General features: G+C 30.1%; 1 protein-coding gene across 1 annotated transcript; it reads left to right on the top strand.

The window, feature by feature from the left end:
- Window positions 7,281-11,910, top strand: LOC109325147 (plasminogen activator inhibitor 1 RNA-binding protein-like). Its single transcript, XM_019557318.1, has 7 exons — window positions 7,281-7,525; window positions 9,071-9,386; window positions 9,475-9,540; window positions 9,675-9,807; window positions 10,176-10,331; window positions 10,425-10,478; window positions 11,518-11,910. The coding sequence occupies exons 1-7, from the start codon at window positions 7,336-7,338 to the stop codon at window positions 11,704-11,706; spliced, it is 1,104 nt and encodes a 367-aa protein (XP_019412863.1). The 5' UTR covers window positions 7,281-7,335; the 3' UTR covers window positions 11,707-11,910.

Below are 13,918 nucleotides of genomic sequence, written 5' to 3'. Positions count from 1 at the left end.
ACTTCTGAACTAAACAACAGAAGAACATATGATAAAACTATAGAAGAATCAATTAATCCTACAATAAATTAAGGATCCATTTTTTTTGGCTTTTTTCCTTTAAAAAAAGCTATCTTTTTTAACAAAAACATAACTTCTAATATTTCATGTGCTTGGTTGGACTTGTCCTAAAACCATTTATAAGGGAGAAAAACTGAAATTCAGCTTTCAGAAGAAACTGACCTAAACATTTCTACAAAAAAATCACTTTTGTAAAATCACTTTTGGAAAAATCACTTTTTTTTAAGTCTGAATAAAAAGAGCCTTAAATAAACATGTAGAAAATCCAATAGTGGTAGCATGGGTAAAAATAAAATATAGCTTCCATTACTTAAACAGCTTTTGAATCTAGATACATACATAGCAACTCAACTTATTCATAATTGAAGGGAAAAAGTGCTACCCAGAGACAAGGGTATCCCTTCACTATATGAATAAGTAACTAATCTTTCTCTTTCCGTGTCGCTCTCAATAAGTATAGTTAACAGAAATCGAACATTTCACCTTTTGATGTTATTTAGAATGTAATAAAAACAGAAAGTTGGGTAAAGAAGTAAAATAGCGAACATAAAATGGAAGAGAATGAAGGATAAGAAGAAACCCAGAATTGAAATGGAATGAAGAAGAAAAGTAGAAGAATGAAAGAGCATTGATTGAGTGAAAAGTGTTGATTTTGGTCAATGTTGATAGCTATGTATCTTTATTATTATTATTATTATTACACCTTTTGCTTTTTCATAATATTATTTTCTTTTGTATCAGAAAGTGGGACCCACACTGTGAAGGAAGAAGAAGAAGACGAATAAAAAAGTGAAGCGTGGATCTATCATCACTCTTAAGAGAGAGACATATACCATATCACATGTCTGATATTCAATGCCAACTCTAATTAGAGCATATGGATTTAGTTACTCTCATATTATTATTTTGGTATTAACAAGTAGGGCTAGCAATTAAGCGAATCAACTCAGTATTTGTTCGAAACTTGATTCATTATTTAACTTGATAAACTTGGTTCATGAATCAAATGAGTTGAACTTGAACTGAAAATTAGTTCGTTAAATAAACGAGCCGAACTTGAGTTGGATATAATTCGACTCATTAGGTTTATGAGTTTGCTCAAAATATATATATAATTTTTTATGTTTATTATGACCCAAACATTATTTTTTATATTTATTGTTATGATATATATAAGCAAAATTATATTTATACATAAAACAAATTGCAGTATTTTTTCAAATTTTAATTAATTATTTGAGTTGTCCAAAGGAACCATTCAAACTGAACCGAATAGTCGATGAACTTTAACTGAGTCGAATTCGAGCTAAAAAAATAACTCGTATCGAACTCAAGTCGAGTTTCGAGCTGAGCCAATCCTTATCGAGCTGAACCGAGCTGGGCTCTGGTTCGACTCGGTTCGGCTCGTTTCCAGCCCTATTAACAGGTGTATCATTCACCTTTTTGGGTAAGGTTTTGAGGTTCATGATTGTCTCTCCCAACAAAGGTCGCTCCTAGGAATCGAACCATCGACCTTGGGAATCTAGTGGGACCTTACACCACTTCTCTCATGTTTGAAAAAACAAACATATTTACACAAAAGTTTATAGCTCAATATTCAATCATATTTATACAACTATACTCTTCGCCAATAAGATATTGATTTAGTGGTGTAAGACATGAGTGACTGTGAAGATATTGTATTAAGTCAAATATCAAAAAATTGATTATGGTGAGCCATACTTGTTGATAAATCTATTCATTTATTTCGAAAGAGATTAGTTCATACACATAGCATAAAGATCACTTGGTTATACCAAAAAAATTAAGTTTGAAATTTATTTGTACTCTTTTATTGTAATTAAAGTATAAAACGATATTTGTAACTTATTTATGATATTTATTGTAGTAAGATTTTCACACTTCATTGTTTAATCAAATAATTATGTTTATATTTGGAATAAATAATTATAAACTAGTATTTTATTATGAATTTATTAGATTTTTTAATATGAATCAAGTCAATTGGTTTGACCACTGATCCACTAATCGAACCAATGAATCATTAGCTAGTATCTTGACCAAGGCAATGATTGATTCAACTTTAATAATATTGATATTTATAATACAAAAGGGATTACTTAAATATTATATAATAATTACACTAATCAATTTTTATATTAATTCATATCAATTATGGAGAGTCATAAGGTGATCAAGTGATAAGGACAGATGACTTAGAAAATGAAGTGATAAAAATGTGGAGTATTCAAATCTTATCCATCATAAAATATTAATATTTGTCTATCAAAAAATTCATATTTATTATGGTTTGTAACTATCATGTGCTAAATATGCCATTTCTATGTCCAAGTTATTTGAAATGTGTATTATTGTACCCAAAAAACGTGTATTATTGTGTTGGGGTTGGGTTTTTAGTGATTCTTGAATTATTTAAATTTTATTATGCTGAATTGGTTGGCCTTTTGTGTGCAATGTTATGTGAATGGAAATCTTGTGTTGGTGTTGAAAATAAAGCTTGAATAAAGAGGGTAAAGTTGGCTAAGAGAATATAATAATTGTGTATAATACATGTATAAATTCATCCTAGAATGGATCTTCAAGCCTTAATGAATTGAATATTCTTTAAGTCTATGAGTTAAAATCCTAATATGTAAACTTAAAAACATAAGAGAGAGAGAGATTTCTAGGGCCTATAAAAAACAAGGATAATACCAAGTTAGAAACTTGAACTTAATTAAGAGAATATGCCATGGTGACTGGGAGATTAAACTAATTATTATGTAATAAATAATAGTTTAAATAGACCTATGAGTCAAAATAGTGATGTTGGAAATGGTTTAGGTTAAGAAACTTGAACAAAGAAAGTATGGCTAAGTTGACAAGATTCTTAAAAAGACTTAACAAGTGAAGATTTCATAAACAAATGAATTTGTTGTCTTTGAAGTAGATGTGATAAAAAATTCATAAATTATTCAAATTTAAGAAAATCAAATTCATCTGTTAATTTTAATAAATTTAAATATATAATTTAATTGATAATTTTAATAATATATACAAATTCATCCATTATATCCAAAATATATATATATATATATTCAATTTGTTCACAAAATAAAAATAAGCATTCATAAATGGTATCTTTTCTTTTACAATTTCTTTCATTATCTCAACTCTCATTTTCATCTTTTATTCTATGTGTTTCTAATATTGGTCTATATTTTTAGTAGCATATGCTCATATAATGATGGGATCAATATTAGGACATACAAATGTGCTTTATATTAAAAGTTTATTTTTAAATATATAATATTTATTAAAAAAAATTACACGTAGAACCTTAAATATCACAATTTATAGAGTTTTGCAAAAAAAAAATTAAAAGTTCAAAAAATCTTTTGTAAATGTTTCTTAAAAAATATTTTTTTAAACTGATTTTAAAAAATGATTTACTGAAATAATAATGTTTCAAATGATGGTTTTCTTCAAAAGTGATTTTAATTAAAAAATCAAATCAATTCATTCATTAGGTTTGAATATGAATGAATTAGATAATTTAAAATATAATTTAATGAATATATTTAAATTGATGGATGACTTTTCACCTATAATGTGAGAGTATTGAAATGGTCTTTGAAAAATTTATATAGACAAACATGAATAAACATGACTTAGTTAGTTATATTGATTAATCATATAAGGTAATCAGTAAAATTATGTTTAGTAAAAGAATATATTAATGTAAAAAATTTGATATAAAAATAAAAGGTGAATATATTCATACAACGTAACAACACATTTAACAAAGGGAACTCTCCCAAGTAATTAACTCATTTGACAATATTGCAAGAGATAAAAGTGTAAATATCTGAATTCAAATCATGATAGTTTAATATATGTGAAATGGCACCATATTTAGGGTTTTGTTTTGCATACACTTCTTAGGTTGTTTAGGATTTTTAATTCACTTTTCAAGAATGACTATAAAACGTGAACTGATTTTATTAAGAATAAATGAGTGAATAACTATCATGTTAAGGAGTAATAATTAGAGTAAATTGCATATAAGTGATTAACTTATAAATCTAATGTTTTAATGTTTTTGTTTAAGATTATTGTCGAGTTTACTAATAAGGGTTCTAATTTGATTAGCCATCAAAATCTAACTTGTCTAACATTCATTTCATATAAAATCTTAATCCTTTGATAGGAGGATATGAGTGTAAGATTTTGAAAATTATATTACATGCAAAAACCACATAACTCTTAGGATTTGAATATGAATTAGTCTTATAAATTGTTCAAATCAATTTAGTTTGTAAAATTACCACTTAGGCTCTCACACTCATAATATATCTACTATAATAATATAGCTAAGTTTGGTGAATTAAATTCAAATGTTGTCTTTATCTCTTTGCACCTATAAATGACAAATTCAACAAAAGACGAATCCAATGACTTATTAATTATAACAATGTTAAGTCAAAATCAACACTATTGGAAAGAGAATAATTAATTAAACAAAATTTAAGTGGAGTGGATAAAATATAGGAAAATGATGGTAAGCATCATTAGCAAACTTTTGTGGTGTATATTATAATGTCTATAATATGAATTAAATCATAGGAATGATAAAAGTTGTGTTCAAACCAAGGAACTCTAATCCCATGAAGGCACTAACACTTAGTGACAAAAATGATTACCATAATATTTAGAAATTATAACCCACATTTTCCAAAAAAAAAAGAAGAGCCCTATGATTATTATATTATTTTTTGATATGGGTTTTCACTTTTTTGTTCCTTGCTTTTTGAAAAGTTGCCAAATTATATGTATGTGAAGTGAGAGGTTTGGGATATTGGAATTAGAAAAAGTGGGAAGACATTCAAAGGTGGGTTTGTTAATCATTCTTTTCTAAGATTAAATTTGGTCCACATGGGAACTTTTTTCAGTGGCTATGTTATAAGTAGTTTAACAATTAATGATGCATTAACTTTGAAGATAGGTTTTTTTTTGTTTAAAATATAAGTAGAAGGATTATAAATGTAAAGTTTCATTAGATCTATAAATAGATTAAAATATCAGTGATTTAATTTCTGAAAAGGATATTTATTGGGAAAGTCAGTCACACACTCAAAAATAATTAGCTCATTACCTATAGGATGAGATAGTATCTTCAGCAGTGCCACACAAAAAAACTTGTTAGATAGGTTAACTTATTTGTTTTTCATTTCTTTATTTGCCTTTTATTAATTTTGGGGTTCTTCTAGACCTTAGGTAAATAGATTGTTTTATTTATTTTAGTGTCTTAAAGGGTGGGAAATAATTTTCTTTTAAGGTAAAAGGATAGCAAAGCATATACAACTTATTTAACACTAACTTTGGATTAATGGATGACATTTCTAAGAGGTAGGTTGAAACTAAAGAGATTCAAATTTTGTTTACCAAGATGAATCTATGAAATTTTAGTATATTCACCACATGGGTCAAAATATAGGATTGAAATATTCTAGACTTTTTAAAATGAAATAAAACTTATTCACAAGAGTTAACCCAATTAGTAAAATTGGGAGACATTAAGTGCCAACTTAGGTTTAAGCCTCATAATTGCTCTATGCACCTTCCCATTAAAAATTATTGTGTATAAAAAAACCAAAAACATAGATTTTGTTATCTAAATAAACTTACAAAAAAGCTTCCACTTGGTTTAGTAAGTCAACCTACTTGACTTAGGCTTAATATATGTTAGACCTATTATTAAAACCAACTATGTAAAACCAATGAATAATTATTGATGGTTTATAAAAAAAACTTAAAATAATCATCCATGCTTAGTGGAGTGCAATTAGGATATATGTTTTTGTTTTGTTAATAATACATTTTAACAACAAAAATACAATCTTAGAGTACAAAGTGTATTTTTTCTAATATTGTTTTTCCCTCCATAAGATGGTATGAGGCATGGAAATAATTCTCTCTATTCAAAGCTTGCTATAAATTACCAACGAGCGTTGGTTCAAGTGATGCATGTTTGACCCCCTTAAGCAAGGTCTCGAGTTTGAGTCTTGTGGGTGGAAAAAATGACCGCTGGGAGAGTTAACCCCAAGTACATGTGGATGTTCCTGACTCGGATAGGATTACCTCTAGTGCGAAAATACACGTGGGAAACAAAAAAAAAAAAAGCTTTGCTAGAAATTAAAATGGTTTATCATTGCCAAAAGACCCAAATCATGAGCAGGAACAATATTTACACCAAACATAGTCAAGTTAGCTCTCAGGCCCATTAGTGAAATTGGGCTCTCTTATTTGATCATAATCAATAGGAAAAGATAAAGATGGGTAATAATTTCCTAATTTCAACACCCTTAATTTCTTTGCAGCAAAGTTTGATTTGTATGGTCTTATTTTATGTCATTAAATTTACATTTTATGGAAAAGATCATTGTTAAATATATGGCTATATACACTGTTGTATGTATTGCATCAGTATGCACTATCGTGTAGGTGCTATATAGTTTGGGCATGGTTGTTGTAGTAGTTGGATTTGTGGTTTGTATTTTTACTTTTTTTTACCTTTATTGATTTGATTGATTAAGTAACTATCAATCTTCATTAGATATATATATTAAGTAAAATATTATTCTTATATGGTTCTCACAATTTATCCACATTTTTATATTTTATGATAACAAATAATTTTCTCTTTCATTTTTCTACCTTTAGGACCCACATTTCCTTATAAGAATAAACATAAAAATAATCTTACGTAAAAAGTATTCTTAATAAATAAGAATCTTAGAATAACAAATTTGAAGGAAGAATATTTTTATTTCAATAAAAAAATTTACAATTTGGAAAACTAAGACTAAAAAGTAATACACATCTATAAATTTTATTTAATATTATTTAAAATTTTCACTTTTTATAAATAAAATTTGGAATAAGTTTAGGAAGATCAAAATTCCATAATAAATACAATTCTCGAGAATGACACTCGTTGGAACGACAACCGTAAATCCGAAAACAGATTAATATGTAACATTACAAGTGGCAAAGACAAAGACAAATAATTTCAATTTCGGTGTTTTTGGAGATTAGGTTCTTCTTCTTCTTCTCTCTCTCTTACTCTTTCATTCTTCACTATTTCTCACTCTCTTTTGCGGCTAGGGTTTTCAATTTCACTTTTCTTCTTCATTCTCTATCTTTCAATCTCTATATTTTCTTCATTTCTACCCTCTCTGTTATCAACAATAACAGCTCTGACATTTTTTGGAAATGGCGACTGTTAACCCTTTTGATTTGTTGGATGATGACGTCGATGACCCTTCTCTGCTCATTGCGGCTGAGCAACTTAAGGCTGCGGCGGCAGCGGCGGCGGCGGCTCCCAAGAAGGAAAAGGCGGGTGGTCGTGGTGCTCTCACGGCGGCTCAGTTGCCTTCTAAACCGCTACCACCTTCTCAGGCTGGTTAGTTTCTCCCTTTGTTGTTGTTCTTATTCAAATGGTTTCTGTCTATGATATCTTTCAAAGGCTTTTGATATTGTTGGTATTGGAAGAGTTTTGAATTTTATGTTTTTTGGGTTATGAAAAATGTGTTTTTTGTTATTGGGTATTAATGTAATTACAATTGGATTTATCTGTTTCTTATGTCATCTTTGATTCATGTACCCTTTCAAAGGCTTTGTTGTTGGTGTTGATATTCGGTTGTGTGTGTATATTATGTTTTTTGGATTTTGAAAAATGTGTTTTTTGTTATTGGGTATTGATGTGTTTATAATGGGATTTATATGTTTCTTATGACATTTTTTGATTTATGAACTCTTTCAAGGGCTTTGTTGTTGGTGTTGATATTCGGTTGTGTGTGCATTTTTTTTTTGGGTATGAAAATTGTGTTTTTTGTCGTTGGGTATTAATGTAATTATAATTGGATTTATCTGTTTCTTATGACTTCTTTGATACATGTACCCTTTCAAAGGCTTTGTTGTTGTTATTGGAAGATTTTTGTATCCGTGTGTGTATTTTATGTTTTTGGGTATGGAAATGTGTTTTTGTTCATGGGTGTTAATGTAGTTATAATATGATTTACCTGTTTCTTGTTTGAATTTTTTGATTTTGTTTTTCGTCGATTGTTTGTTAATTGTCACTCTACTATGGCTTTCTTGGAATGTCTTCCTGTGAGGTTTTGGTTTATCATGTACTATTGAACTCATCACCTGTCTTGTCTGGTGGGTCATTTATTTGAACTTTTCTCGCATTCTCTCTCTTGTTTCAACATTATACATCAAATATAAGCTCTGCATCACATGCATATATGAAATTGAACTTAGTCATCCTTTGTTACATGTTGCTTGTATGTATTTTATTATTTTTAGTACTGTATGAGAGCTTATATTGGGAATCTGATCACATATTCTGTAATTATTTGTGCGGCTGAACATACTTCCATTATTGTCATTGTTTTTAGTCATATGTACAATTTAATATTTCTTGGTACGCTTTTATTGAAAAGTGATGGTAGTAACATCTTCATTGAAAAGTGATGTTAGTATCATCTTGTAATTGCATGTTTTTCCAACTGATAGCAGTCTTGTCAAATTCAGTATGTAAGCTTGTTGATTGGTTGCCGAGCCCACTTAGTGGGACCAAGGCTTGATTGTTGTTGTAAGCTTGTTGGTCGGTTGTTGTTTACTGTGCTGGATTTTCCTATTAAGGCTATGAAGGGCTGTAATTTGATGGTAGTTGCATTTCAAGCCGATGTTTCTGTTAGAAATCAGTTCTCAATCTCAAATGCATCCCCTGAATTAGTTGTTTTCCTTTTGACACCTTGTTCTAATTTGCAACGTAGTTGGGCATCATAATAGTTGAAATATGATTTTGTTCCTTATTAGTATTTTTGTGTGTCTGAGTCAAGTTTATTCCGTATCCTTATTCCTGAACGACTATTGTATTGATGATTCTTCTTGCGTAACTTCTCAAATTTTCATGTTTTCTTTCTATCTATTTTATTGATAGTGAGGGAGGCAAGAAATGAAACTTCTAATGGCAGTCGTGGAGGTGGCCGAGGCGGACATTTTTACGGAGGTGGCCGAGGCGGACGTGGTTATGGCCGTGACTCTCCCAATGGTGAGAACTCTTTACCTGCCTCTAGAACCCCAGCTAATCAGGGCGCTTTTGAAGGAGATGCTGGGAACCCCTCAGAAAGACGCGGTTATGGTGCACCTCGTGGGCCTTATCGTGGCGGCCGTCGGGGAGGTTTCAGCAATGGTGAAGTTGATGAGGAAGGACGCCCACGAAGAGCATTTGAACGCCGCAGTGGAACTGGACGCGGGTGACATTATCACTAGATTGATTTCTTTCGTCAGCTTTTGTTTCTAATTTCCGATATCAATATTGATGTTGGTTATTCTATTTATCAGAAATGAAGTTAAACGTGAAGGCTCTGGACGAGGGAACTGGGGATCCCAGACTGATGAATCTGCTCAGTAAGCAATTCCTTGTTTAATAATTCTAGTGACTTTGATAATAATGAATTTCAGCGCACGATTTCATTAGAATTTTTTTGCTTTCAGCTGGTATTTCTTGTTTATATGTCCGTTCCTGTTGGTATTCTACTTAGGGTGACTGAGGAAGGGGTGAATGAAACAGAAAAGAATTTGAGCGATGAGAAGCCTGCCAGCGATGAAGATGCTGCAGCTGGAAAGAAGGAGAATCTTGCAAATGAAAATGAAGAAAAGGAGCCGGAAGATAAGGTGAATGACTAACTCATTTAAAGCTTTCTCCATTTATCTTGATTCTGCTGCTACATCTTCTAATCATTCAAGTTCAGCATAAGTTGTCTGTTACGTGCATCTCACTAATATTAGCGGCTACTTTATTTTACTTAGAATAAAAATCTCACTTTGTGCCTTTCCTTCCCCGGTTATGAATTGATGTTTTCGTCCAATATTGGTTTACCTTTTGAAATATGTTTGACCGTGTTGCAAACTGGGACTTCGGGTGCATTTAAATTCTTGCTGTTTTTATCATATGCTTTCCGATTTTGATATTATATTTGAAATTTAATATTCTATAGGCTATTGTATGTTCATTGCTAAATAGAGTTTGTTCTGCATGATAGGAGATGACACTGGAGGAATATGAGAAAGTGCTGGAAGAGAAAAGGAAGACCTTAGAAGCACTCAAAACTGAAGAGAGAAAGGTCGATGTTAAGGAATTTGAATCCCTGAAGCCACTCCCAAGCAAGAAAGACAATGATGAAATCTTTGCTAAATTGGTGAGAATATTTAGCCCCTGCTCGTCAAATATGCTTGTGATGCTATATTAGTGATTTCTAAATGTCCTCTGGCATTTTAATTTTCTTTTCTAGGGATCCGACAAGGATAAGCACAAAGATGCTATTGAGAAGGAGAAATCCAAGAAGGTGTGACTCTGACATTTGTCTGTCTTCGATTATTTTGCATCTGAAGCTCCCATGATGGGCCATTTTTTTCTGCTCAATTATCATAGTTCAGTTTCCTATAGTTTAGTTTAACGATTACTTGTTTCCGTAGTCTAGCTTATTACCATTTTTTGGATAGCCTAATGAACAATAGTGTAATTACTTGCATTCCAAAATATCAAAGCTGGGGTGCAAAACCTTCTAAATACTTTGTGATTAACAGTATTTGGAGTATGTCATCATAGTTGAGTATGATGCACAGTTATGGAATATGAAATTTGGTGCTTTAAGTTTTCTTTATGTCAAGCAAACCATGTTATCTCTCTCTACATTTAAGTCTCTTGTCAGGTACTGTTAGTTCTTTCGCTGTCCTGCTTGTCAATCTCAAAGATCCTAATTGTTTTTCTGTGATTGGTGTGGCGGTTTTGGTTATTTATGTGAAGTGCATTCTTATAGCAATTATTCACTTCACATTTCTATATACATGCAAATTCCATCTGTTTCTGTGTTTTAAATTTATGTTCTGCTCAATGATTCTTTGGCACTTCATAACTATGCCTTTAATAATCCCTGACATTTGTTCTCTGGACTATGGGATTAAAGATCAGAACCCAAGTATTCATTGTGCTTTGTTAGTTTCATATTTATAATTCTCTGTTTTCTATATGCTCTGCTTCCATTTTATGTATTTTTGTACCTGCATAGCAATTCACTCTTCCCTCTTGTGTCGTTTCGTTGAGTTCGACATAAAAGATTGAATTGTCATCATTCATGTATTGCTTTACTTAGGAGTAAAGGGTCAAGTTAGTCATGCAAAGAAAATGACCCTAAAACAAGTCTTGAAAGTACTTAATTGGTCCACCAAATTGGTCCTTCAATGGACTTCATTTTAAACTTGTGTGACTTATGGCCATTTTCTTTGGAGGCCGGATATTACATTTTATTTGTTTACTTGGCAACTAAGTTTCGTTTGTTTCGCCGAACTAATTTTGTTTCATTTATTGAAATTTCATATCTTTAGTCTGTGAGCATCAACGAGTTTCTGAAGCCTGCTGAAGGAGAGAGGTACTACAATCCAGGTGGACGAGGTAGAGGTGGTCGCGGCCGTGGTGGTTTCAGAGGCGGTTACAACGGAAATACGAGCAGCAAAGGACCAGCACCAGCAATTGAGGATCCTGGTCAGTTCCCAACCTTGGGTGGTGGCAAGTGAGATTTTCATGTACCCTTCTGACATTTCAATGTCCTTTCAATTTTGGGTTCTCTAGTTTAAACTTAAAGCAGGAAAAGAATTATGATATGATATTTGAATTTCCTTAAATAGAAAGGTTATTTATTTAACCTTTATGTGTTACAATGTAAATTTAGGTTGTTCTTCATATACTTTTCTTATTCCATTGTAGTAGCCTTTTTGTTTTATTATGTTTTTGCTTGTTCTGTGTTTTGATAGTTTTAAGGGTCATATCATATGATGTTGGATGAGACAAATAATGTTTTATTTATAGAACGAATTGGATTCAGTTTTGATTTAAAATTTGGCCCTTATGTTCTTCTATTATAGTCATATTATAATCTGTTAAATATTATAATGTTTGGATATTTTATTCAACATTGAATATAATCTGTTTTGTTTGGTTAAGGTAGAAAGATTAATTTTTTATAGAATAAATTATGAGAGGTTATTATGAATACTTGCATGTAACTAAAATTAAAGTATTTAAAATTTAAGCTATCTGATTCCCTTGACAATTATGTTTTTTTATTACTTGGTTTTTAGTGTTAAGAAATTTTTTAGGAGGATATAATTAAAGTCAGTAAAAAAATGTGTGAATATCAAAATTTTAAATTCAGTAATAATTTCTTCCTCCAAATTTTTTGTTGTATTGTATAAAATGTGCTTTGCTGGTTTCAACTTTTAAGTAGTGAAAAGTGAATTTAACATGAAGCCTAGCTCTTATATGTTAGCTCTTGAACTATAGGAAAAAAATATAGTAGATTAGTCAACAAACTATTTTTTTGTTATGTTTTCTTTTGCTTAAACCCAAAAAATTAGTGAACAAGGATCATATCATCACTGATTTAAGGCCTTCAAGATTTGATATTTGCATTTTTTTTGTAGATAACTAAGAGCTTAATTGATGAAGGATAATTTAACCACTAATCCATATAAGATGTTTTAAATCGTACTTCAAATTATACCATTCATCTATTATTTAAACTTGTGGCTTTTAATGCATTGGATGAGTGAATATTAAACCCATTTCATTTTTTAAGTTGGAACCAAAAACTTTTGAAAAATACCCTTTTTAAAATCACTTTTCAAGAAAGCATTTTCATAATCACATTTTTAAAGCATTTTTTTCCTTCCAAAACTCATTTTTTTGAAAAATAATCCATGTGGCACATGGAAGGATAGAAAATTAAGGTGTATGAAGGTGTGAAGTTGTTGTTATGAGTGGGAAATGGTTGTTAATATTCAAGATATTAATTTTGAGCTAATGACTATTCGCAAATGGCGGTAGGTAGGGATGACAAAAAAACCCAACCCGTGAGTACCCATGGAAGTACTTGTAACGGGTACCCGCAATAATAGTTTATGGGTAGGAGCGGATTTTATGATACCCGCAAATTTATGTATTTAATTTTAGTTAATTTTTTTTATATTTATTATTATTTTAAGATTATATATCGTATACTTTATTATTATTTTATAATAAGTTACACTTATTTGATTATGATCATAAATTATCATATTATTGATGTAACAATTATTTTTATATATTGATTATTACAAAATATATAAATATATAATTAAAATTAAAAACTCGTTGGGTACCCGCGAATATTCAAGTTTGGGCACGGGAAAGTACTACATCCGTCCGTGCCTGTTGCCATCCCTAGCGTAGGCTATGTGAGATAGAAGAAAATGTCCTAAAATTATTTACAATCCAGCTAAATTCAGGAAAAAGTATTTAATTAATCAATTTAAATTAACTTTTTCTATGTTACTTATTTTCATCCCATTTTATAGTATGCTTTAAATATATTTTTCCATACATTAAACCCTATACCTATTTATTACTACAAAACATACTAAAATAAAGTTTCAATGGAATAATAACATAATTATTGAATATATTTTAAAAAGCATTCAATGTGTTAACAAGAATATGAAATGTTTGACTAAATAAATAACATTATTTAAGTTGGATAAAAAATATGTTTTCACAAATATCCCATAGCAATATTATAATAGTTTTTTTTTGCCAGAAATTACGAAATACTGTATGATTGTTGTCTTATTTAACAAGGTTTATTAAATGAGCAACACATTTACTCATTGTTTGAGTGTAATATTTATGGACAAATTTTTACACACAATATATTGTTCAACATTCATTTATATTACGTTTTTTTTTGAAGAG

This window comes from Lupinus angustifolius, chromosome LG01 (assembly GCF_001865875.1).
Source record: "Lupinus angustifolius cultivar Tanjil chromosome LG01, LupAngTanjil_v1.0, whole genome shotgun sequence".
Lineage (NCBI taxonomy): Eukaryota > Viridiplantae > Streptophyta > Magnoliopsida > Fabales > Fabaceae > Lupinus > Lupinus angustifolius.
The sequence above is the reverse complement of the archived record's forward strand: the minus strand, read 5'-3'. Positions and strand labels throughout refer to the sequence as shown.